At 46.9% G+C, this 23,371-nt stretch overlaps 1 protein-coding gene across 2 annotated transcripts in view; it reads left to right on the top strand.

Moving 5' to 3' along the window:
* Window positions 1-556: 556 nt before the first annotated feature.
* The window catches only part of ITGB5 (integrin subunit beta 5), a 122,408-nt gene continuing 99,593 nt past the window's right edge, over window positions 557-23,371 (top strand). The window contains exons 1-2 of one of the 2 annotated variants that reach the window (XM_023215082.3): window positions 557-1,047; window positions 13,881-13,966. In XM_023215082.3, the coding sequence (XP_023070850.1) occupies window positions 978-1,047; window positions 13,881-13,966 (156 nt within the window). In that variant the 5' untranslated portion in view covers window positions 557-977. The remainder of the gene's footprint in view (window positions 1,048-13,880; window positions 13,967-23,371) is intronic. The other variant, XM_023215076.3, reaches the window with a different exon arrangement.

Raw genomic sequence — 23,371 nt, 5'->3', positions numbered from 1 at the left:
GAGAGAGAGAGAGAGAGAGAGAGAGAGAGAGAGAGAGAAAGGAAAAGAAAAAGAAACGTAGGTTTTACCTGTGCCTCCACGCCCCACCGTGCTCTCCCTTGCCTATCCAGAAGCCGCTATGCAGTTCCACGCGCGGGCGTCTACGTCCCACCTCAGGCCGCCGGAGGTGCGGCTTTGGGAGGATGAGGTGGGCCCGGCACGACGCAACCCCCGTACCTGCTCTCCCTTTCACAGTCTAGCAACCGCCTTTGGCCCAGGTAATCTCAGCTCGCCTAATGCAGCGTGCTCCGCCGCTTTCCCGTGGCTACGGGCGGCGAAGCAACGGGAGCCGGCTCTACTCAGTGGTTTCGAGCCCCCCATGCCCCAAGTGAGTCGTAAGCGACTTCTACCTGGGCCCGTAGGGCCTCCGCGTCCCGGGCCGGTCCCCGCACAGGGCGGAGCCGACCCGGCCCGGAGCTCGCCCCGCCCCGCCCCGCCTCGCAGTAAGCTGACCGTGTGGCGGCTGGGCGGGGGCCTGGCAGGGGAGAGAAGGGGAGGAGAAAGGAGAGGAGGAAAGTGGAGCCTGGCGGGACGGAGGGAGGAAGGGAAGGGGCGGAGGCGAGGGGCAGAGTGTGCCGGCGCGCGGGGGAGCCTCAGCGCGGGGCGCGTCTGGGAGCCCAAGTCGTGGCCCCGGAGCGGAGCCAGCCCCTGCCCTGCCCGGAGCCGCCCGCCGGGGCCGTCCCGAGCGGCGACACCCTAGGCGTCCTGGCCCGCCAGCCAGGGCAGCCGCCGTCCCGGGACTCGGCCGTGAGCGCTGCGGAACAGATGGTGGCGGCGGGGCGCGGGCCAGCGCGGGCGCCGTGAGCCGTAGCTGCGCACTGGGCATGTGGCGGCGGCCCCCGGCCCTCGGCCCCCGCGCTCCGGCCCCCGCCCCGGCCCCGGCCACCGGCCCCCGCGGAGTGCAGCGACCGCGCCGCCGCTGAGGGAGGCGCCCCACCATGCCGCGGGCCCCGGCGCCGCTGTACGCCTGCCTCCTGGGGCTCTGCGCCCTCCTGCCCGGGCTTGCAGGTAAGCCGCGCCGCCCACGGCGCTCAGAGAAACTTTGTCGCGCACACAGCCGCAGGCAGTGCCTGAGGGCAGAGGGCGCCTTCAGGGCACTCCCTGGTGGATGGACCCGTCGCCGGGGGACAGCCCCGAGGGGCCGTCGTGAATCTCCTGTCCGCTCCCGGGCTGAGGAGGAGCTTCCCTTCCTGTGTAAACAGCCTGGCCGGCCTGCTGACCTAGCCCGCCAGCCCCGCTCCTAGGGCACGGGGAGGACCGCCGCCGGCCCTGCCTTGGGGCCCGGGCTCTCCGTTGGCGGGCACAAAGCGGTCCTTGTGGCCGGCCGGGAGCGGGCGGGCTGCTGGGGGGCATGCCGCCGGTGTCCTGTTCCCGGGGAAGCAAGGGAGTCTCGAAACCCCAGCCAAAGCCCAGGGCCACCTCCACTCCTGAGGGCTCGCCTCGTGGGACTGCGGGTGCACGGGGCCCACAGCGAATCCCGGAGTTCTCTGCGCCTAGGCTAGCCGCCTTCATTTGAAGATGCAGACCCACTTCCCCACCCCACCCCGCCTGCTTCCGCCTCGCCTAGGCCACCGCAAACCCGAGGGGGCACCCGCGTCCCAAACCACAGCCCCACCTGGGACTTCCCTATTAGATTCCTTCTGCCCTACTTTATCTCGCGATTTGCACACGCTCGGAGCCTCACACTCCCCTAACTGTGACCGATTCTGGAGTAGAGGACAGGGGCTGTGGAGATTGCCTTACCCCGACGCTGCCATGGGCTGGCGGCGGTGCGAGGATCCCGCGGTTACCTGCTCTTAAGTTTTCAGGGTTGGGAGATGACTGGACGTGCCAGTTCGGAGGCCCTCGAGGAAGGATGCACTTGTTTGGGATGCGGACTTTCTCCCTTCCTTTAGGAAATAATAGTGCTCTATTCACTTTGGAGCCGGAGATACTTGATTGCTCTTGTGAGCCAAGTGGTTGCCTGGCTGCCCGAGGGGAGGACTGTTCCCCCACGGTGTCTCATTTACATGAAGGCAGTGGAAGTTTAGGTTTAAGAGCGGAGGAGGGGTCTGAGCAAACAACAACTTCGTTCAGACCCTAATTCAAACTTAATACTGTAGCAAGGTTTTTGTTTTTTGTTTTAAATGGGAAAATAATCACTCCAGAGCTTGGAGAGTAGATGAGTGGATTCCAGACACCCATCCGGCAGCCAGTGCCCATCACGGATAGTTTCATGGGTCCCTCGGGAAAGCGAGCAGAAGGAAGATGTAGCCCACATCACACAGGAATGTATTGTTGTGAACGCTCCCCTGCTCCACAAGGACTTTCCTTTAGTTTGAAATTAGGCACTTTTTCTTTTTTGGTGGGAACATTTTCTTTTAATACTTTTAATAATGTTAGTAGTTTTTAATTTTGGCAAAATAAGAAAATCTGGCAACCCTATGTTAAGCTCCCCTTCTCTTTTTCTGTTTGTTTCTTTTGTTTTTAAATCTTAGTTTTCTTTGAAATCCAAAAGTTTGGAAACTGCCAAAGGAGATGGTTTCTAAGTTCCTCTCCAGCTTGACATTCTGTAATTCTGACAGACAGAATTATAATAATAATTTCCAGTTGCAAATAATTTTTTTTTTTTTTTTGAGTCAGAGTTTCAGTCTTGTAGTCCAGGCTGGAGTGCAGTAGTGCTGTCTGTGCTCACTGCAACCTCCCAGGTTCAAGCGATTCTCCTGGCTTAGCCTCTCAAGTAGCAAGGATTACAGGTGCCACCACCATACCAGGCTAATTTTTGTATTTTTAGTAGAGACGGGGTTTCACCATATTGGCTGGGCTGGTCTTGAACTTCTGACTTCAGGTGATCTAACCGCATCGGCCTCCCCAAGTGCTTGAATTACAGGCATGAGCCACCATGCCTGGCTGCAAATAATTTCTAAAAATACATTATTTTCCACTTGCATCGTGCTTTCTCTTTTTCAAAGTTCATGTACATCTTCATGGTGATGTCCATTTTCTCATATGGGCTCAGGAAGGAAGTGACTTGCCCTTCCCCTCTACTTGGGTCAGGAGTGGTGGAGCAGGGACCATGGCTTTTGGTCCAGTGCCCTCTGTCCTACCTGACTCAGCTTAGGGAAGAGAAAAGCACTGAGCATGGTGGTTCATTTGCAACTCTTTTAGGGTCCCGTTTTCCCATTGCCCATCTTTTTTTTTTTGAGGAAGAGTCTCGCTCTTGTTGCCCAGGCTGGTGTGCAGTGGCATGATTTCAGCTCACTGCAATCTCTGCCTCCCAGGTTCAAACGATTGTCCTGCCCAAGCTTCCTGAGTAGCTGGGCTTACAGGCATGCACCACCACACCTGGCTGATTTTGTATTTTTAGTAAAGACGGGGTTTCACCATGTTGTTCAGGCTGGTCTCCAACTCCCAACCTCAGGTGATCCACCCGCCTCGGCCTCCCAAAATGCTAGGATTACAGGTGTGAGCCACCACACCTGGCCTCTGCCCATCTCTTTGACTACAGGTTTTGGTGATGGTGGTGGTGATGGTGGAGCAAGCCATAGCACTGGCCTCCAGAACTTGCTGCCTACCTCTCAGGGCTCTGAAGCTTCTTAGGGTTAGCAGAGGTTAACTCACATCTGTGTGATTTCTCCTAGTTTCTCAGTGTTGCTGAATTAACTTCAACATTCTCTCTCTCTTTTTTTTTCTTCCCTTCCCTTCTTTTTTTTCTTGAAGCACTACAGGTACTTTATTCAGGGTGTGTTTCTGTATTGCTACTAGGAACATTATTATTTGAAAGAAAAAAACTTAGTTATTCAGAGAAAAGAAAGAGATGACCCTCAGGGCCATGCCTGCCTGGGTGTTTCTGGACCAGTGGTTGAGTGGCTCTCTGCTGCTCTAACCTCTCTTTCATCTCGGTTCGGATTTCCAGCAGGAAACCTTAGGTTTCAGGGGCTCATTTTGAACAAGTCCCTGGCCGACTGACAACCCCCTCCCGTCCCCACCAAGGGCTGGTCTTTATTATCTTATGGCCGAGAGCTTCAGACAGAATCCTAGGACGTGGTCTTCCCCCAAAACCAGGGGTCTCACTGAGGTGAGGCTTTTCCACGCTGCCTTTGCTGAGAGAGAGAGAGGAGCACCATCTTATAAAGAGGATCCTGCAACACCACTGGAATTATGTGCGCTATCACATTCATTTCTTTTTAAAAAAGCAATCAAATGTTCTTCTAGTGAATGCTCTGGACATCCTAAGACAGCCCTTTGTTTTATTTAGTGGACTCATGTTGGCAGCACCCTTCCTCTACCCCCCACCCCTTACCACATTTCCTGTGGTCTGTGATGGGGTTGCTGGAATTTGGCTGCATCTGCAGCTCTCTGTAGGTAACCAGACACAGGTTTAGAGCTGACAGGACAATGAAATATGAACAGTGGGTTTGGTCTGTAAACTGCTGTTTATCCTATGGATTTACATTTTAACTCCATCATCCTTGAGTTGGGGGAGCTTTTTATAAAGGGGATTGAGGCAGAAGAGGGCAGGGTCTAATTAGCTCTAATTAGTATTCCCCGCCTGCTTGTTCTCCATGCTTGTTTAGCTACTGAGGCAACGGGGAATTAAAATATCTAAGTAGTTTGGCAAAAGGCCTTTTGTGCCTGCGTGCCCTGGTAACTACTTTTTCTTCTTCAGCCTGGCCATGGAAATATTCTGAGATGCTTTAACGATATCAGTAATGTGGGACAATTACACACTCCTTAAATAATAGGGCCCCTTTCACATGGCAGTGTGCAGCTGGGTTAATGGGATAGGGTCTCTTTTCACAGGTATTTCCAGTTGGCTGGAGCCGAGGGCCTTGGAGAACTGACTGCCGTGGTTTGTTTTCCTTCTTTCCGGTTCGAATGGGATTAATGGCCTCTGTAAATGTAAAGGAATGCTTTATTTAGAGGCGCCCATTTGTTTCTGAAGCTTCTTGCTTCCGTTGGGTGCAGGGTTTGCTTCCCGGGCCTCATGGTGAAAAGTTTGCTTCAAGACAGGCTTGACTCATCCCCTAAGGCTGATGCTTTGAAGGTACTGCAGGGTACCCTGCCCTCTCTTCATAGGATTCCCTCCCCAACTCCAGCCAGACATTTTCAGAGCTGGTTGTCTCTTGCAGAGCTGGGACCTACTTCTGCAACTTGTTCCCTTTAGTTATTCTCAACCCTTACTCAGAGTGATCCTGAGATCCAACTCAAGTCAGATCATGTCTCTCTGCTTAAAATCTTCAAATGATTTCCCAGAGTCCTGCCAGGCTCCACGAACTCTCCACTGACTTCCCTTCACCACTTTCCCTTCAAGTCCTTTGCTCTAGCAGCATGGGCCTCCCACTGTCCCTCCAGCGTGCCAGTCATGCTCCCATGGCAGCCCTTCTCCCTGCCTGGAATACTCTCCTGCAAGATATCTGTATGACCGGCTTCCTCCACCCTGCAACCCTTTTCTTAGCGTCTCTTGCTCAGCCAAGTTTTCCCTGGCCGCTCCCAGCTAAAGCTGCAACCTTCTCCCTATATCCCGCGTTCTTTTTTTTTTTTATTTTTATTTTTTGAGATGGAGTCTCACTCTGTCGCCCGGGCTGGAGTGCAGTGGCCGGATCTCAGCTCACTGCAAGCTCCGCCTCCCAGGTTCATGGCATTCTCCTGCCTCAGCCTCCCGAGTAGCTGGGACTACAGGCACCCGCCACCTCGCCCGGCTAGTTTTTTGTATTTTTTAGTAGAAACGGGGTTTCACTGTGTTAGCCAGGATGATCTCGATCTCCTGACCTCGTGATCCACCCGTCTCAGCCTCCCAAAGTGCTGGGATTACAGGCTTGAGCCACCGTGCCCGGCCCCGCGTTCTTTTTATCTGCTTTCCTTCTTTAATTTTTGTCCTTAGCACTCATCACCATCTAATGTAACTACATATCTTACTCACTATTTCCCTAAGTAGAATTCTCCCCCAGCCAGGATGTGAGCTCTGTGAATAAGGGAGTCTTGTTGGGTTTATTTACCTCTGTATCCTCCATGCCTAGAACAGCACCAGGCACGTATTTGTTGATTGAATAATGGATGAACCCGAGTCTTGGTAATTGGGAAGTGAAGAGGGTGATGTATCCCGTCCTCAACTCCCTGTTGCCTTCTACAGCTAGCTTTGAAGTCAGGGACTATGCATGTGGCTTGCTAGGAAGAAACATCCTGGGAGAAAGAGATTCTGTTGGAATGTGTCAGGATTTTTTTTTTTTTTTTTTTTTAAATGGCGTCTCACTCTGTCTCCCAGGCTGGAGTGCAGTGGTGTAATCTCCGGTCACTGCAACCTCTGCCTCCCAGGTTCAAGCGATTCTCCTGCATCAGCCTCCTGAGTAGCTGGGAGGCAGAGGCTGCAGTGAATCAAGATCACATCACTGTACTCCAGCCTAGGCAACAGAGTGAGACTCCATCTCAAAATAAAATAAAAAAGAAAGGGAAAAAGAAAAGAAAAAGTACATATGTAAAGATTTTTTTAAAAAATTGAGACAGAGTCTCTCTCTGTCTCCCAGGCTAGAGTACAGTGGTGTGATCTCAGTTCACTGCAACCTCGGCCTCCAACATTCAAGCAATCCTCCTGCGTCAGCCTTCCAAGTAGCTGGGATTACAGGCATGTGCCACCACGCCTGGCTAATTTTTTTGTATTTTTAGTAAAGATGGGGTTTCACTATGTAGGCCAGGCTAGTCTTGAACTCCTGACCTCAGGTGATCTGCTTGCCTCAGCCTCCAAAGTGTTGGGATTACAGGCATGAGCCACTGTGCCAGGTGTCTCTTTTATTCATTCATTAATTTATTTTTTAAAAGACAGAATCTCGCTCTGTCACCCAGGCTGGAGTGCATTGACGTGATCATGGCCCACTGCAGCTTGAACTCCTGGGCTCAATTGCTCCTCCCACCTGGTCCTTGCAAAGTGTTGGGATTACAGAAGTAAGCCAGTGTGCCCGGCCCTTAAAAAAGCCTTCTAAGAATTGAGAAATCCAGAAAAATTGAGAAGGTAGTGCAAAGAGTTCCCATCTACCTCACACCCAGTTTTGCCTATTATTAGCATCTTACGTTAGTATGGTACCTTTATTATAATTAATGAATCATATTGATATGTTATTATTAACTAAAGTCCCTCAGTTTAAATTTCTTTAGTGTTTACCTAAGTCCTTTTTCTGTTCTAGAATCCCATCCAAGAGACCACAATACATTGAGTTGTCATGTCACCTTGGGTTCCTATGGCTGTAACAGTTTCTCAGTCTTTTCCTTGGTTTTTATGACCTTGACAGTTTTAAGAAGTACTGGTCAGATATTTTGTAGATAATCCTCCTCTTGGGATTTGGCTGATGTTTTCCCCATGATTAGACAGAGTTAGGTGTGGTTTTGGAAGAAGAACATAGAGGTAATCAATTGCCTTTAAAAAAAAAAAAAAACCTTTTGATAGGTAATATAGTCCTATAATTTTTAAAAATATAGCTCATCAAGTGAGAAGCCTGTCTTTCTTGTTGCCCATCAGTGCGGGATATTTCTGTGACCCCCTTTCCTAAACAGATTATGCCTATATAATTCCTATTATAAAGCTACTAAGCTTTCTTATGTATCCTGAGGGTTTCTATGTGTGTGTTACAAATATCCCTCTTTCATTTTTATTCAGAGGCAGCACAAAACACAGTATATATCTTGCTTTTTATTTTTAACTTAGCAATGTATTGGGGTAAGCTTCCTGTCAATACAGAGAGCATGCTCATTCTTTCTTTATAGCTGTATAGCACTCCATTATATGAATTGGTGCTTTAAAAATAGAAGTCCGATCTGTAAGGCTGGTATTGTTGAGTGTTGTGCAGATGTCTGATGTTCATAAAGGCAGTCTAGAAGGAGAACTGCTGGGATAGAACCTTCCTAGGGCATATTTGCATTTCATGGTAACATTTAGACATATGGCTATTTAGTTGCTAGAGTCTATACTGGGCCTGTTTTGTCCATTGTGTGACAAATGTGAGGGCCTGGTTCAGGGTGTGGGGAGAAGCATTCCAGGGCATTGCCAACTTTAAGGCAGAAAGGCCATTTCAGCTTCTGTATTCACTTCTGTTATCCCACGGAATATTTTGGATCAGGAAATTCCAACTGCAGATGTAAGTTTTAGTAGTAGTTGTCTGACCTTGGACTCATGGGGTGTACAGAAGTGGAGAGAGGCTGAATGGAAGGAGGCCAGCTGGGAGGCTATGGCAGGAATTTAGACCAGAGGGCCTGGCCTGGGCTGTTGGGGCTAGAGGTTGCAGACAGGAAGGGTTGGCTTAGGATAAACATTTCTTGCATCTTGAAAGGAATGATCAACCGGATGTAGTGGCTCCTTGGATGATTGATGAAACACAGGGGTGAGTCAGTGGGTTTTGGAAGAACATATTTTTAGATTACGGTTTGCAATAAACACTAGGCTTCAGAGATGTGAAGCAAAAGAGATACAGGGAGTTGCCACTGAGCTGGGAATAGTCACTATGCAAACGGCAATGAAGATGAGATGTGGCTATCGTCTGGGCTGCTAGTTCCTGTTTCCATGACCTAGACCTAACACTGACATTTGTGAACTCTGAGTGTTTAGTTTTTTATTCATTGCTTCCTTCCTTTTCAAAGTGCTTATTGGTGCCAAGTGACTCATCCAGCAAAGTCCAAACTCTCTGAGATATTAATAGGTGGAGAGAGGAGAGATGCTAAAGGGAGTGAGTCTGACACTACACTTATCAGCACACAGCCTGTGGTTTAGGATCCTGGAGTGCCTGTGTGGTACCTGGTACCCGGCACCCTGTGAGTTCCTGGACATCAAGGGCTGGTAGGTCATTCACCTGTGCATCTCTAGCATCCCCTCAGTCCAGTGCTCAGCATTTAGGGTGTGTCGAGTGCAGAGTTTCTTGAATTTGAATTTGTCCCAACATCAACCGAATTTTAGGGCAATCATTTTGAGTACAAATGACTTTACTTTTCTATGTGAATATTTAATAATAACAGAAACAGTTAGTATTGCCATATGATAAATTGTTTTACAGTTGTTCATGATGTTTTCATACCAGGTGACTATCACATCCTTTGAGTTTCTTTGGTATTGTGTCCAATATTCAGTAAGGGCTTTCAGGCTGCTGGACCAGAAGACTAGAGCTCAGTCTGATGTGGGTCAGAATTGAGGAGCTCTTATTGTACTGAGCCCTGGACCTCCAGCCCAAGTTCCCAGAGCTCAGTGATGAGGCTCTGGTAATTATAAAGTGTTGTTTGTAAATGTATGTGGCTTTGAAGCTGGGTGCGGAGGCTCAGGCTCACGTATGTAATTCCAGCACTTTGGGAGGCTGAAGTGGGCAGATCACTTGAAGTCAGGAGTCGAAGTCAGAAGACCAGCCTGGCCAACATGCTGAAACCCTATCTCTACTAAACATAAAAAAAATTAGCCAGGTGTGGTGGCATATGCCTATAATTTCAGCTACTCGGGAGGCAGAGGTTGCGGTGAGCCAAGATCATGACCCTGCAGCTTGGGCAACAAAGCAAGACTCTATCTTTAAAAAAAAAAAAAAAAAAAAAAAAGTATGTGGCTTTGATCAGAGTCCTAAGTGAAGCCTTTGACCTCAAATTCCTTTCTGATGAAGGGGCTGTTACGGATCTCCAGAGGACCCTAGAGCTCAGCAGGCCACACTAGCCCTACGTCCAAGATGGCAGAGGGACCCTCAGGCAGGCATCCCATGTGGGCACTTGCTGGCGAGGGCCCCGTCTGACCTCTTTTTTGTAGATAGGGCTCCTTGTTTCAAGTCACATACTCTTGTTATCTTACATTTTCATCTATAAAAAGAGACAACTTGACTAGCTCATCTTAAAACAATCCTAGCCCCAAGGTACTATAATTTCATGATTTTATGGAAATGATTTTATATATCAAAGAAAAGGATATACCTCAAGAGCCTGAGCTTGTATTTGATAAGGTTGACGAAAGGAGAAGCAAAGTTACTTTTATTCTAGATTTGTTTCTTTTCCCCTGCAGATAGTGGTTGCTGACAGGTACGGGGATTTGACCAAAAAATGGGAGTAGCATTTTGCAACTCTTCCTGCACACACTTTTGTTTTTAAAGGCTTAAGTGCCTATTTGAAAATCACTAAGTGAGCCGGGTGTGGTAGCTCATGCCTGTAATCCTAGCACTTTGGGAGGCCCAGGCAGGAGGATCATTTGAGCCCAGGAGTTTGAGACCAACCAGGTGTGGTGGTGTGTATCTGTAGTCCCAGCTACTTGGGTGACTGAGGTGGGAGGATCACCTGAGGCCAGGAGTTTGAGACTACAGTGAGTTATGATCACACCACTACACTCCAGCCTGGGCAACAGAGCCAGACCCTGTCTCAAACAGACAAACAAAAAGCAAACAAGAAATCTAAAAAAGAAAAGAAAAGAAAACTCACTGAGTGAGTGAATTCATTTAAAATTAGAAGGAGTTTGTCAGTATATACACAGGCAGGTCCAACTTCCCAGTAGGTTGTGTTCTCAGACCTTCTTGGTCCTCATTTGGGCCTGGGATAGCTTTTCCTGCTGAAGTGAGGTCAGGCATGGTAGATGGGTCCCAGCAGCACCAGAGCCTCCTGCGGCAGGCCTCCCTGGGTGAGGTAGATAAGGATGAGGAGGCCTAGGGTTCAGGGTTAGGGCTGGTGGAAACCTTTGTTCTCACCCACTGTGGGCTCTCAAAGCCTCTCTGTTCCTTTCTTCCTAGCCTCTCAGGTTCTGCCTGTTTCTCCCTCCTGTCTTGTCCCAGCTACCATCCTTATGCCGATTGGTATTTCTTCCTTCTAAAGTCCCTGGGGTGACATGATAAAGCTTCCTTCCCCACTACCACCACCTCCTGCACCCACCTCTCTCCCAGTCAGCAATTTTGCCATTCGTGATTTCTGTGAGTTTTTACTGCTGGTGATAAAGAAGAAGCAGGGAGTTAAAATTAGCAAATTAGGGAAATGTTCCAGTTGCAAGATATTGGTTTTTTTTTAACCCCTATTTTGGCATTTCTTCTCTTTTACTTTTTAAATGTTTCTTTTCTTTTTCCAGCTTTATGGAGGTATAGTTGACAAATAAAAATTGTATATATTTACAGTATGTGATTTGATGTTTTATTATATGTATACATTTGTAGTGATTACTACAATCCAGCTAATTCACATATTCATCACCTCCCATAGTTATCTTTGTGTGTGTGTGGTGAGAGTATTTAAGATCTACTCTCTTAGCAGTTCTCAAGTACACAATACATTGTTAATAACTAGTCACCATTCTGCACAATAGATCTCCAGAACTTATTCATTTTCTCTGAATGAAACTTTGTACCTTTTAACCATCTCCTCTTTCTCCATTCCACCTCCACCCCACCAGCCATGGCAACCGCCATTTTACTCTCTGTTTTTCTGAGTTCTTTTTTTTTCCATTCCACGTATAAGTGACATAATGCAGTATGTCTTTCTGTGCCTGGCTTAATAGTATCCTCCAGGTTCATCCATGTTGTCACAAGTGACAGGATTTTCTCAATTTTTTAAGGCTGAATAGATTTCATTGTATGTATATACCACTTTTTAGAAATATCACATTTTCTTTATTCATCTGTCTATTGATTCCGTATCTTGGCTGTTATGAATAGTGCTCCAAGGAATATGAGAGTGCAGGTATGTCTTTGACGTACTGATTTCATTTTCTTTGGTTATATACTCAGCAGTGGAATTGCTGGAACATGTAGTAGTTCTGGTTTAAGGAACCTCCATGTCGTTTTCCATAATGGCTGTACTAATTTACATTCCCACCAACAGTGTACAGAGTTCCCCTGGTTCCCTTTTATCAACATTCTTGCTAGCACTGGCTATTTTTTTTTTTTTTTTTTTGAGACAGAGTCTTACTCTGTCACCCAGGGTGGAGTGCAGTGGCGCTGTCTTGGCTCACTGCAGCCTCTGCCTCGTGGATTCAAGTGATTCTCGTGCCTCAGCCTCTCGAGTAGCTGGGATTACAGGGGTGCACCACCACACCCAGCTAACTTTTGTATTTGTAGTAGAGACAGGGTTTCACCATGTTGTCCAGGCTGGTCTAGAATCCCTGACCTCAGGTGATCTGCCCACCTCAGCCTCCTAAAGTGAGCCGCAGTGTGAGCCACAATGCCTGGACTTACAGGAGTGAGCCACGGTGCCTGGCCCATTGCTTATTTTTCTAATTGGGTTATCTGTTTTCTTAATATTGAGTTGTTTGAATTCTTTATGTATTTGGGTGTTAACCATTTATCAGATGTATGGTTTGCAAATATTCTGTCGCATATGGTAGGTTGTTTCCCTACTCTGTTGATTGTTTCCTTTGCTGTGCAGAAGCTTTTTAGTTTGATACAATTCCATTTGCCTATTTTCATTTTTGTTGCCTGTGCCTCTGGGATAATATTCCAAAAGTCATTGCCTAGTGTGATGTCAGAGAACTTTTTTCATATGTTTTCTTTTACATTTCAGGTGTTACATTTAAGGTTTTAAACCATATTGAGTTGGTTTTTTAAATATAGTGTGAGATAAAGGTTCAGTTTCATTCTTCTCTATATGGATATCTTGTTGTCCCAAAACCATTTATTGAAGAGACTAGCCTTTCCCCATTGTGTGTTCTTGACAACTTTGTTGAAGATCAGTTCACTGTAAATGCCTGGATTTATTTCTGGGCACTTTATTCTGTTCCATTGGTCTATATGTCTGTTTTTATGCCAGTACCATGCTGTTTTAATGACAGTTGCTTTGTAGTGTATTTTGAAATCAGGCAATATAATGCCTCCACCTTTGTTCTTCTTGTTTAAGGTTGTTTTGACTATTTGGGTTTCATACAAACTTTTGTGGTTTGATAAAAATTTTAGGATTTTTTTTTCTATTTTTGTGAAAAATGACATTGGGATTTTGATAAAAAGTGAATTAAATTTTTAGACTGGATAGCATGGACATTTTAACAATATTTATTCTTCCAAACCATGAGCACAGGATATCTTTCCATTTTGGAGGTCTTCTTCAGTTTCTCTTTCTTTCTTTCTTTCTTTTCTTTTTTCTTTTTTTGGCTTTTGAGACTGGGTCTCCCTCTGTTGCCCAGGCTGGAGTGCAGTGGTACGATCATGGCTCAAAGTGTGTGCTGTTACACCTGGTGAAATTTTGTTTTTCTTAGAGACAGGGATCCTACTTTGCCTAGACTGGTTTCAGCCTCCTAGGCCGAAGCAGTCCTCCCGCCTTCACCTCCAAAATGTTGAGATTATCATAGGCATGAGTCACCATGCCCAGCCTTGGTTTTTTTTTTTGTTTTGTTTTGTTTTTAATTTGACCTATTAATAGATATGTTGAATCAATGGATTTCCTCTATCTTAATTCAACTTTGTGTTCCTGGGATACATGGTTTCTTTCAGTATACTGTAAATTTTGATGTGAGAGTATTTGATTTAGAATTTTCTTTTTGTAAAAAAAATCCAATAAAACCAATGTATTGTTTTTTCTTTCCTTTTTTTTTTTTTTTTGTACTATTTTTGTCATTTTGGATAGACTAAGTGTAAAGGGGCCTTTCTTGTTCTCTCTCAGAAAGAGAGGATTTGCTGAGTTATGGGGAAAATGAGAATCCAAGTGGGTCTAGCAGAAGAAATGGAAGTTGCTAACACAAGCATGCATGTTTGGTGAATGCTTCAGAAACTCAATGTTCAGCCTCAGCAAATGAGCCTTAACCTGCAATTAGCAATGGGACCTGCACTTTTAGACTCAGAGAGGCCTCCTGTTAAAAGAAGGAAGTAATTCTCCCAACTTATTCAAAGGCCTGATCCGTGAAATTTATAGCCAGGAACTAATTAGTGCATCTTTATCTTGCTTTAAAGGTCTCAACATATGCACTAGTGGAAGTGCTACTTCATGTGAAGAATGTCTGCTAATCCACCCAAAATGTGCCTGGTGCTCCAAAGAGGTATGTAAGTGGGGGAGGGGAGAAAGAAGGGAAGGAATGTTGCGAGGGTGAGGGTGAGGAGGGGGCAACACCACAACACACCAGTTCACTGTACCTAAAAATCCTGTGCAGATTCTGTAAGCTGCCTCTTCCCCGTCAGGCCAGAGTGAGGACAAATCCAAGTTTATGAGACAATAAGATAAACTGGGTTTCTTGATAGTGTGGAATGCTAATCCTGTTTTAGGGAAACAAGACTTTCCTTCCCTTTTATTTGGAAACCAATTAGGATTCATTTGTAGTTTTCTGATCTTTGGTATAAGAACACTAGAAGACCTGAGCTTGTGAATCGAGTTTGTTGCATAATAATTCAAAACATATCTAGATGGGTGGCATGTTGGTGGAGGCCACTCATCTTAGTGTCCTTACTTGAGAATAAATATTAGGAATTAGCCTTTATGGAATGATTTTATTTAAAAATAATGGCTGCCATTTCTTTAAGCCTTTTAGAAAGAGATATAGGTTTGGGACAATGTTAGGCTATTGATACCATAAAGCAATGTGGGCTGGGTACTGTGGCTCACGCCAGCATTGTGGGAGGCCAACGCAGGAGGATTGCTTGAGGCTTGAGCTCAGGAGTTTGAGTCCAGCCTGGACAACATAGAGACTCTATCTCTACTAAATAAATCAGGAAAGAAAGAAAGAAAGAGAGAGGGAGGGAGGAAGGAGGGAGGGAAGGAAATGTAACTTGGTGGACTAATCGGAAAATGATTGATTTCTGAATTTTGTGTCTTGAAGGAAATTTCTGGGTCACAAACCCTCTATGTAAAAGTGCCCCATTAAGGTTATTTGTAAAAGAACCCAGGACTTGCTGTTTTGGACTGGCTCAGTCTGCAACTCAGTGTGTGATCCCTGTCAGGAGGACCAAGAGATGGCTCTCGGGAGGCTGGGTTAGTCTCCATCATGGCTGCCTCAGAGGTCTGGGGATTCCTTTAATCTATGATGGCTAAAAATGATCATGTGGGGACCTTACTAGATGTCATATCTTTTGTACATCATATAATATCTCTGATTCTCACAACAGCTCTGTCAGGTGGGTGTAATACATTTGTTTTATTGATGAAAATATGAGGCTCAGAGCAGTAGAGTGACTCACTCAACGTCATACAAGTGTGCCAAAGCTAGGGTTTTAATCTGACTTCTGAGCCCAAGCTTTTCCCTCCAGACTATATGGCCTCTTGCTTGCTATATGAACTCTCTAAAATGTCATTTTATAACTTTGGGAGTTCTCAGTTTACTTTGAGAGAGGAATCCTTCCAACATATAAACCTTTAATCATATTTGTGATTAATTGTACCGTCTTTGTTATCACCCTTCTTTAAAATCTTCCTTTTGTTCTCTATGACCTGCAGGGCAGGTCAATAGAGACCTGCTCTGTGGTCTGTTGCCTTCCTCCTGCCATCATCTCTTGTCTGACCCGAAATTTAGCCAGAGGGAACCACCTGCAGATCCCCAGAGAACTCAGCTTGAGAACCCTGCCTGATCTTCCCCGTGTTGCTCCTCTCCCCAGAAAGCCTTGCTGGCTTTTTCTTCCTCTTTCCTTCTTTATTTTTTATTTTTTTGAGACAGGGTCTTGCTCTGTCACCCAGGCTGGAATACAGTGATGCAATCGTAGCTCACTACAGCTTCCATCTTCTGGGCTCAAGCAATCCTCCCACCTCAGCTACCAGGTAGCTGGGACTACAGGTGTGCGCCACTGTGCTCGGCTAATTTAAAAAACATCTTTTAGAGATGGGATCTCTCTATGTTTCTCAGTCTTGTCTGAAACACCTGGCCTCAAATGAGTCTCTTGCCTTGGCCTCACAAATTGCTTGGATTACAGATGTGAGCCACCATGCCCGGCCCCTCCTTTCCTTGACTGATAACCTTGTTTTACTGTTTTTAAGAATCAATTCGGCCAGGCATGGTGTCTCACGCCTGTAATCCTAGTACTTTGGGAGGCTGAGAGGGGCGGATCACAAGGTCAGGAGTTCGAGACCAGCCTGGCCAATATGTTGAAACCTCATCTCTACTAAAGATACAAAAAATTAGCCAGGTGTGGTGGCATGAGCCTGTAATCTCAGCTACTCGGTAGGCTGAGGCAGGAGAATCGCTTGAACCTGGGGGTAGAGGTTGTAGTAACCTGAGATTGGGCCATTGCACTCCAGCCTGGGCAACAGGGTGAGACTCTGTCTCAAAATGGAATGGAAATGAAATGAAATGAATGGAAAGGAAAGGAAAGGAAAGGGAAGGAAAGGGGAAAGGGGAAAGGGGAAGGGGAAGGGGAAGGGGAAGGAAAGGAAATTCAGGCCCAGCATGCAGTGGCTCACACCTATAATCCCAGCACTTTGGGAAGCCAAGGTGAATGGATTGCTTGAGCTTAGAAGTTCAAGACCAGCCTGGGCAATATGACGAAACCCCATCTCTACAAAAAACACAAAAAATTAGCTGGCTGTGCTGGTGCATGCCTGTAGTCCCAGCTACTTGGGGGACTGAGGTGGGAGGATCACTTGAGCCCAGGAGGAGGACCTGTAGTGAGCCGAGATTGTGCCATGGCACTCCAGCCTGGGCGACAAAGCAAGACCCTGTCTCAAAAAAGAAAAAAAAAAAAAAAAAAGAATCGGTTCAACCTCATCTACTCCATAATGACCTGCGTACCTGATCGTCTCCATCTGTCTATCCATTCATTTATCCATCCATCCATCTATCCATCCATCTGTGTATTCATTTGTGTATCCATTTGATATGAGAATGTAAGCTCCCTCCACTGGAGTGTTAGGGGCAGGGGTTCTTTTTTTCTTTTCTTTTGAGATGGAGTCTCACTCTGTAGCTCAGGCTGGAGTGCAGTGGTGTGATCTCGGCTCACTGCCACCTCCGCCTCCTGGGTTTAAGCAATTCTCTGCCTCAGCCTCCTGAGTAGCTGGGATTACAGGCACGTGCTACCACGCCCAGCTAGTTTTTGTATTTTTAGTAGAGATGGGGTTCACCATCTTGGCCAGGCTGGTCTTGAACTCCTGACCTCGTTCATGAACCACTCACCTCGGCCTCCCAAAGTGCTGGGATTATAGGCGTGATCCACCATGCCCAGCTGGGGCAGGGGTTCTATCTGTTTTCTTCATTACTGTATTCCTGAATGGTGCTTAACACATAGTAGTTGCTCAAAGGATTTCACTGGATGGCTATTTATTGTGTGTCCGCTAGGTGCAGGCCATGACTACCTTTTTGTCTCCGTGTACTCTGTGCTTCTTTAGCACTTGTAACCTCTTTTTGTTTTGATTTGTTTTCATGCCTGTTACCAACTAAATCATCACCTCCTTGAGAAACTGAACTGCCTTATTCATCTTGGATACCCAGTATCCAGTCAAGAATCTGGCAGGAATTTGTATTTGATATAAGAGTACTGTTAAAAAGACATGGAGTTAGAAAAAACAAAGTTTCAATCAGCTTTGCCATGATTTAATTTCTTGATATATAAAATGAAGGTGACAGTTCCCACCCTTCAGCATAACTGGGAATGTAAAATGAGATCGGTGCATAAGAGGACTTGTGGACGGGGCTGATTAGCTGAGCCTCCTGAATGGCTGCCACTGTCATCCATGAGTATTTTCTAGTGACATGTGGCTAGAAAATCCAGAAGCCAGGTCCATTTTTACTTTAAGTAGCTTCCTTCCTTGTGCTAGTACTTCCACAAGTCAGACTTCCTGATGCTGACAGTAAATGAAGGTGTCCCTAGGAGCTTGTTATCACCCCAGCCCACATTTGGGTTCCCTGTCTAGTCCACTGGGCTGCCTCTCTGCTCATCGGAAGCCTCATTCTTAGCTGAAGAAATTCCTATGATCCCTGCCCTGGAATGCAGCTTCCCATCTTCTTTGGGGGTGACCTCTCCCCAGGCATGTATTTTAGAGAGCCAGGTTGGAGAGTTCGGGAACGGTTATTTATTTATTTATGGCAGGGTCTCACTCTCATCATCCAGGCTGGAGTGCAGTGGTAGAATCATGGCTCACTCCAGCCTCAGCCTCCCAGTCCCAGGTGATTCTCCCACCCAGCTTCCTGAGTAGCTAGGATTACAGGCATGTGCCACCACACCTGGCTAACTTTTGTATTTTCAGTAGAGCTGGGGTTTCACCATGTTGCCCAGGCTGGTCTCAAACTCCTGGGCTCAAGTGATCTGCCTGCCTCTGCCTCCCAAGTGCTGGGATTACAGGCGTGAGCCACCATGCCTGGCCATAAATGGTTTTGATCAACCCCTACTCCTTAGCAAGACAGAGTAAGTGTTGCTGCGTGCCTTCTTAACCATATATCCCAGGACATCATCAAAGATGTAATGAGCATTTGATGTGTGTGTACACTGAGGGTTGCTGCCCAGTAGACAGCCAGTGAGGGCCAACCTATGAGGATCAATCCCATGGCACGTTCCATGGGAATTCTCCTGCTCTAGATCCCATGAAGACTTACCCTTATTTTACTTGAAGTGGGCGTGGGCACTCCTTATCCCTGCATTTCACATCCCTTGTAACCTAATTCCATGCCTTCTGACTCTGTCTCCTCCCACAGGTATCATGCGTGAGTCTACCAGTGTCCTTCCCCACCACCCCCTGAATGGTGCTCTTGCTGGTTCTCTCTTAGTTGGCTCTGTGCCACATCAGCCCTGGTTCTCTTGCCTTTGTTTACTTTTTTTTTCATTTTTAATCATTTAGTTTATTTTCGGAGACAGGGTCTTATTCTGTTGCCCAGGCTGCAGTGTAGTGGTGTGATCATAACTCACTGCAGCCTCAATCTCTCAGACTCAAGTGATCCTCCCACCCTGGCCTCCCGAGTAGCTGGGACTATAGGCCTATCCCACAACACCCAGGCAAAGTTTTGATTTTTTGTTTGTTTGCTTGTTTGGTAGAGAACAGGTCTCACTGTGTTACCCAGGCTGGTCTTAAACTCCTGGGCTCAAGTGATCCTCTCGCCTCGGCTTCCCATTGTGCTGGAATTACAGACAGTGAGCCACTGTGCCTGGCCTCTTGCCTTTATTTTCTCACCATGGTTTACCTGAGGGTTTCAGATTTACTCTTTGCCCTCATATCCAGAGTCGCCAGACTCTCCCCTACTCTGAGACCAGGATGTGTGGGTCACTGCCTGTCTTGGCCTGTCCATGCTACCCCTGCCTCTCTGCAACACACTCTCTGCAACACCTTGTCCTAGACAGGCTTGGCCACTTGCCTCTCAGCCACTTATGGTGCTGTTTGTACAGCACAGCTTAAGACACATGTATTGTGTTCTCACATTGCTATAAGGAAATACCCAAGACTGGGTAATTTGTAAAGGAAAGGGGTTTAATTGACTCACAGTTCAGCATGGCTGGGGAGGCCTCAGGAAACTTACAACCATGGTGGAAGGTGCAGGGGAAGCAATGCACCTTCTTCAGAAGGTGTCAGGAAGGAGAATTGCCGAGCAAAGAGGGAAGAGCCCCTTATAAAACTATCAGATCTCAGGACAACTCACTCACCATCAAGAGAACAGCATGGGGGAACCCGCCCCCGTGATTCAGTTACCTCCACTTGGTCTCTCCCTTGATATGTGAGGATTATGGGGATTATAGGAATTACAATTCAACATGAGATTTGGGTGGGAATGCAAAGCCTAACCGTATCAACACACAACAAACCCCAGCAGTTTATGATCTATTTTGTCCATCATTTTTTAAAATGGACATTTTGTTTCCCCTCTAAGATTGTAAATTTTACAACCCAGCTAGTTGTCTTGAGGAATGTGCCTGGAGGAGAGTGTGTGGATGCTTTCCAGGCAGGGCCTAGGGGTAGCCCACATTCTTCCTACTCACACGGTTGCCTGAAATCCAGCCACATGGTAATGCCTAACTGCAATGAGAACTGGGAGACTTGCTCTAGCTTTGTGCCCCAGAAGAAAGGGAGAATGGGCTCAGTGTACTGGCAGCTTACGCTCGTGTCACTCGCAAGAGGACAGTGGTTTGGGAGAAGTGGGCAAGGCTTAGGGATCCGTGTTCCCTGTGAGAAAGCAGGTTTGGGGAAAGCAAGAGAGTAGGCAAAGACAGGCAGAGAGATTGCATTTAGGGCTTGCAGAAGCTGGGAGGCTGTCAGGGTGTGAATATGAGGCTCCGTGAAATGGCGTGGCTGTGGGCAGTACCAGGCTGCTGTGAAATCCAGGAGAAGGACCAAGTTAGGCAAGGCCACCACTGTGGAGCTGAATTCCCACAGGGAGAAGAACGATGAGGCCTGAAGTATTTGGATGTGTGGAAATGGGGTCAGGCATGGGAGAAGACTAGTGAATTCTGGGCTGGGGCGAGTGGTCTTTGCCTGGGGAAGTAGATGTGGAGAAGAAGCAATGAAGCATCAGCAGGATTGGAGGTAGGAGCATGAGGAGGGAGACAGGTGAGAGGCTGGGAAGCAAGATGGGCCAACTGAAATGAAAAGAATCAATATTAAATCCAGCTCACATAAACTATAGATTCTTTAAAGAACATCTCCTTGTGGTCAGACTAAATGAAAGAAATAATATTGGCCTATTGTAGACACTTCATAAATATTTGTTCAATGAATTAAATAAGTCCATTGAAAGCTGGTAGAGGGATTTCTCCATCCCCCAGGCAGGAAGTATACATGGCAGTGTGTTGCTGACACACAACACACATTTTGGTTGTCATCAGCTACCTTCTCCTCACATCCCTGAGGGTTCTGCCAAGTTGGAGCTGCAGGCATGGTTGGTCAGGGGGCCAGGCCGTGCCGTATCCCAGCCAGAAAGGTCGGCCTCAGCAAGAAGCCAGCTCCCCGCCTGCGTCCACTTCTCCGCTGGGCTCTCTGCCTGTTTCCCAGTTTGCGTCTTCCCTCTTCATCCCAGGGATTGGGTATGCTGGCCTCCTTTCTTGCTTGGCCCTTTTGTTCAAGGACCTACAGTTCCTCAACTCTTCTACTCTGTTTCAGAAACAAACAAGAATTTGTCTTTTCCCCCAAAACAATCACCCTCGCCTTTTTAGAGTTTTAGCCTTCAGCAATAGTAGGTAGGATGGCACTCAAATAATGTAATGTCTGGTCTGACATAGAGGAACCTGAATGCACTTGCTGTGATGCTGGACAGCCAAGTACCCACTGAGCACTAGCCTTGACTGCAGGGTAAGAGATCTTGATTAGCAGAAAATATATAGGGGAGCTGGGCATGGTGGCCATGCCTGTAATCCCAGCACTTTGGGTGGCTGAAGCGGTTGGATCACTTGAACTTAGGAGTTTGAGACCAGCCTGGGCAACGTGGCGAAACCCCATCTCTACTAAAAATACAAAAATTAGCCAGGCATAGCGGTGGGCGCCTGTAGTCCCAGCTATTCAGGAGGCTGAGGCATGAGAATCACTTGAACCCAGGAGGCGGAAGTTGCAGTGAGCAGAGATCACGCCACTGCACTCCAGCCTAGGCAACAGAGTGAGATTCCATCTGAAAAACAAACAAACAAAAAATAAAATATATATGGAGTCAGGTGTTACATGTTACAATGAGTAGCAGACCTCATCTTATCCTCCATGTAACAGTGATGATGGGGTGAGTGAGCATGGTGGCTTACAATAAGTTGCAAACACCAGTGTTCTAACAAACTAAAAACAATCTAAGTTTAAAACACCTCTCTTTTCTCTTTTATATTATTACCACTTAGTAACTAAAAGCAGCAAAAGGCCAGGCGTGGTGGCTCACGCCTATAATTCCAGCACCTCGGGAGGCTGAGAGGAGAGGATTGCTTGAGCCCAGGAGTTGTAGACTAGCCTGGGCAACATAGTGAGACCTGGTCTCTACAAAAAAAGTAAAAAATCAGTGGAGTATGGTGGCACCTGCCTGTAGTCCCAGCTACTTGGGAGTCTGAGGTGGGGAGACAGCTTGAGCCTGGGAAGTTGCAGCTGCAGTGAGTGGCGATCACGTCACTGCACTCCAGCCTGGGTGGGTGAAAGAGCGAGACCCAGTCTCTAAAAAAAAAAAAAAAAAAAAAAAAAGCTGCAAAGGACACTTCAAGTTTCTGTTTCCATTCTGCTGCTTTTCCCCTTTGGAGAGTTCGATAAGGGCATTTCTGGAGACCAGGGATCAATGCTTTGTTTGTGTATGGGAACCTCTTCCAGCGTAGAGCATAGGGAACATCTGCAAGCAGTTGTGTTGTGGCCCGTTAGAAGCCCATCCTTCTTGCTTGGGTTCCTTTTGTTCAAGAAGCAAAAGGTTTCCATTTTTCCCTGTTGAGATGAAGTCGCTGCTCCTCTTCTATAGGTTGAGGTGCTTCTGTACCTGTTTCTCTGCAAGAGGGTATTTATCCCTCATGTTTGGTAGGTAACAGATCTCTGTATTTGGGGCAGCAAAGAAATGCTCCCTTCAGAAGGATGGAATCTGTGGGCCCAAAGTTAATTTCCTGCTGCAGAACTTGGCAGTGGCCTTGGCTAAAATGGGAGGCACACACATGCTGCAAAGAGCACTGGATTTGGGCCCAAGAAGCCTGGGCCAGATGAACTTCAACTTCTTGGGTGAACTTAGGCTTGTGGACCTCTGATTTCCCACCTGTGGAAGCCAGGGGATGGCACCAGGTGATGTAGTCAAGGGCCCTTCCCCTTGGAACTTGCTATGTCTGACACCTGGCAGAAGGTCTTGAGTGTCAGGTTTCTGGGATCTGAAGCTGTTACACCATCAGACATCAGGATGTCATTCATGTGAGGAGGACTTTCTTTTTTTCTTTTTTCAGCTTTCATGTTAGATTCAGAGGATACATGTGCAGGTTTGTTATATGGGCATATTGCACTCAAGTAGTGAGCATAGTACCCAATAGGTAGTTTTTCAACCCGTAAACCCTCCTGCCCCTGTAGTGCACAGTATCTGTTGTTCACATGTTTATGTCTGTGGGTGCTCAATGTTTAGGTCCCACTAATAAGTGAAAACTTGGTATTTGGTTTTCTGTGCCTGCATTAATTTGCTTAGGAAGGAGAATTTTCTTAAACATGAGTCTGCCTTTTCTCTAAGTCTTTATGATTTGAGGCATCTGTATTCATTGAATTTGGAGCTTAGAAATATAGATATTGAGGGGCTGGGTGTGGTGGCTCACACCTGTAATCCCAGCACTTTGGGAGGCTGAGGCCAGTGGATCATGAGGTCAGGAGATTGAGACCATCCTGGCTAACACAGTGAGACCCCGGCTCTACCAAAAAGACAAAAAATTAGCCGGGCATGGTGGTGGGTGCCTGTAGTCCCAGCTACTCGGGAGGCTGAGGCAGGAGAATGGCATGAACCTGGGAGGCGGAGCTTGCAGTGAGCCGAGATGGAGTCACTGCACTCCAGCCTGGACGACAGAGCAAGACTCCATCTCAAAAAAAAAAAAAGAAATATAGGTCTTGGGACATTTTCTTTCTTTCT

This window comes from Piliocolobus tephrosceles, chromosome 2 (assembly GCF_002776525.5).
Source record: "Piliocolobus tephrosceles isolate RC106 chromosome 2, ASM277652v3, whole genome shotgun sequence".
NCBI lineage: Eukaryota > Metazoa > Chordata > Mammalia > Primates > Cercopithecidae > Piliocolobus > Piliocolobus tephrosceles.
The sequence above is the reverse complement of the archived record's forward strand: the minus strand, read 5'-3'. Positions and strand labels throughout refer to the sequence as shown.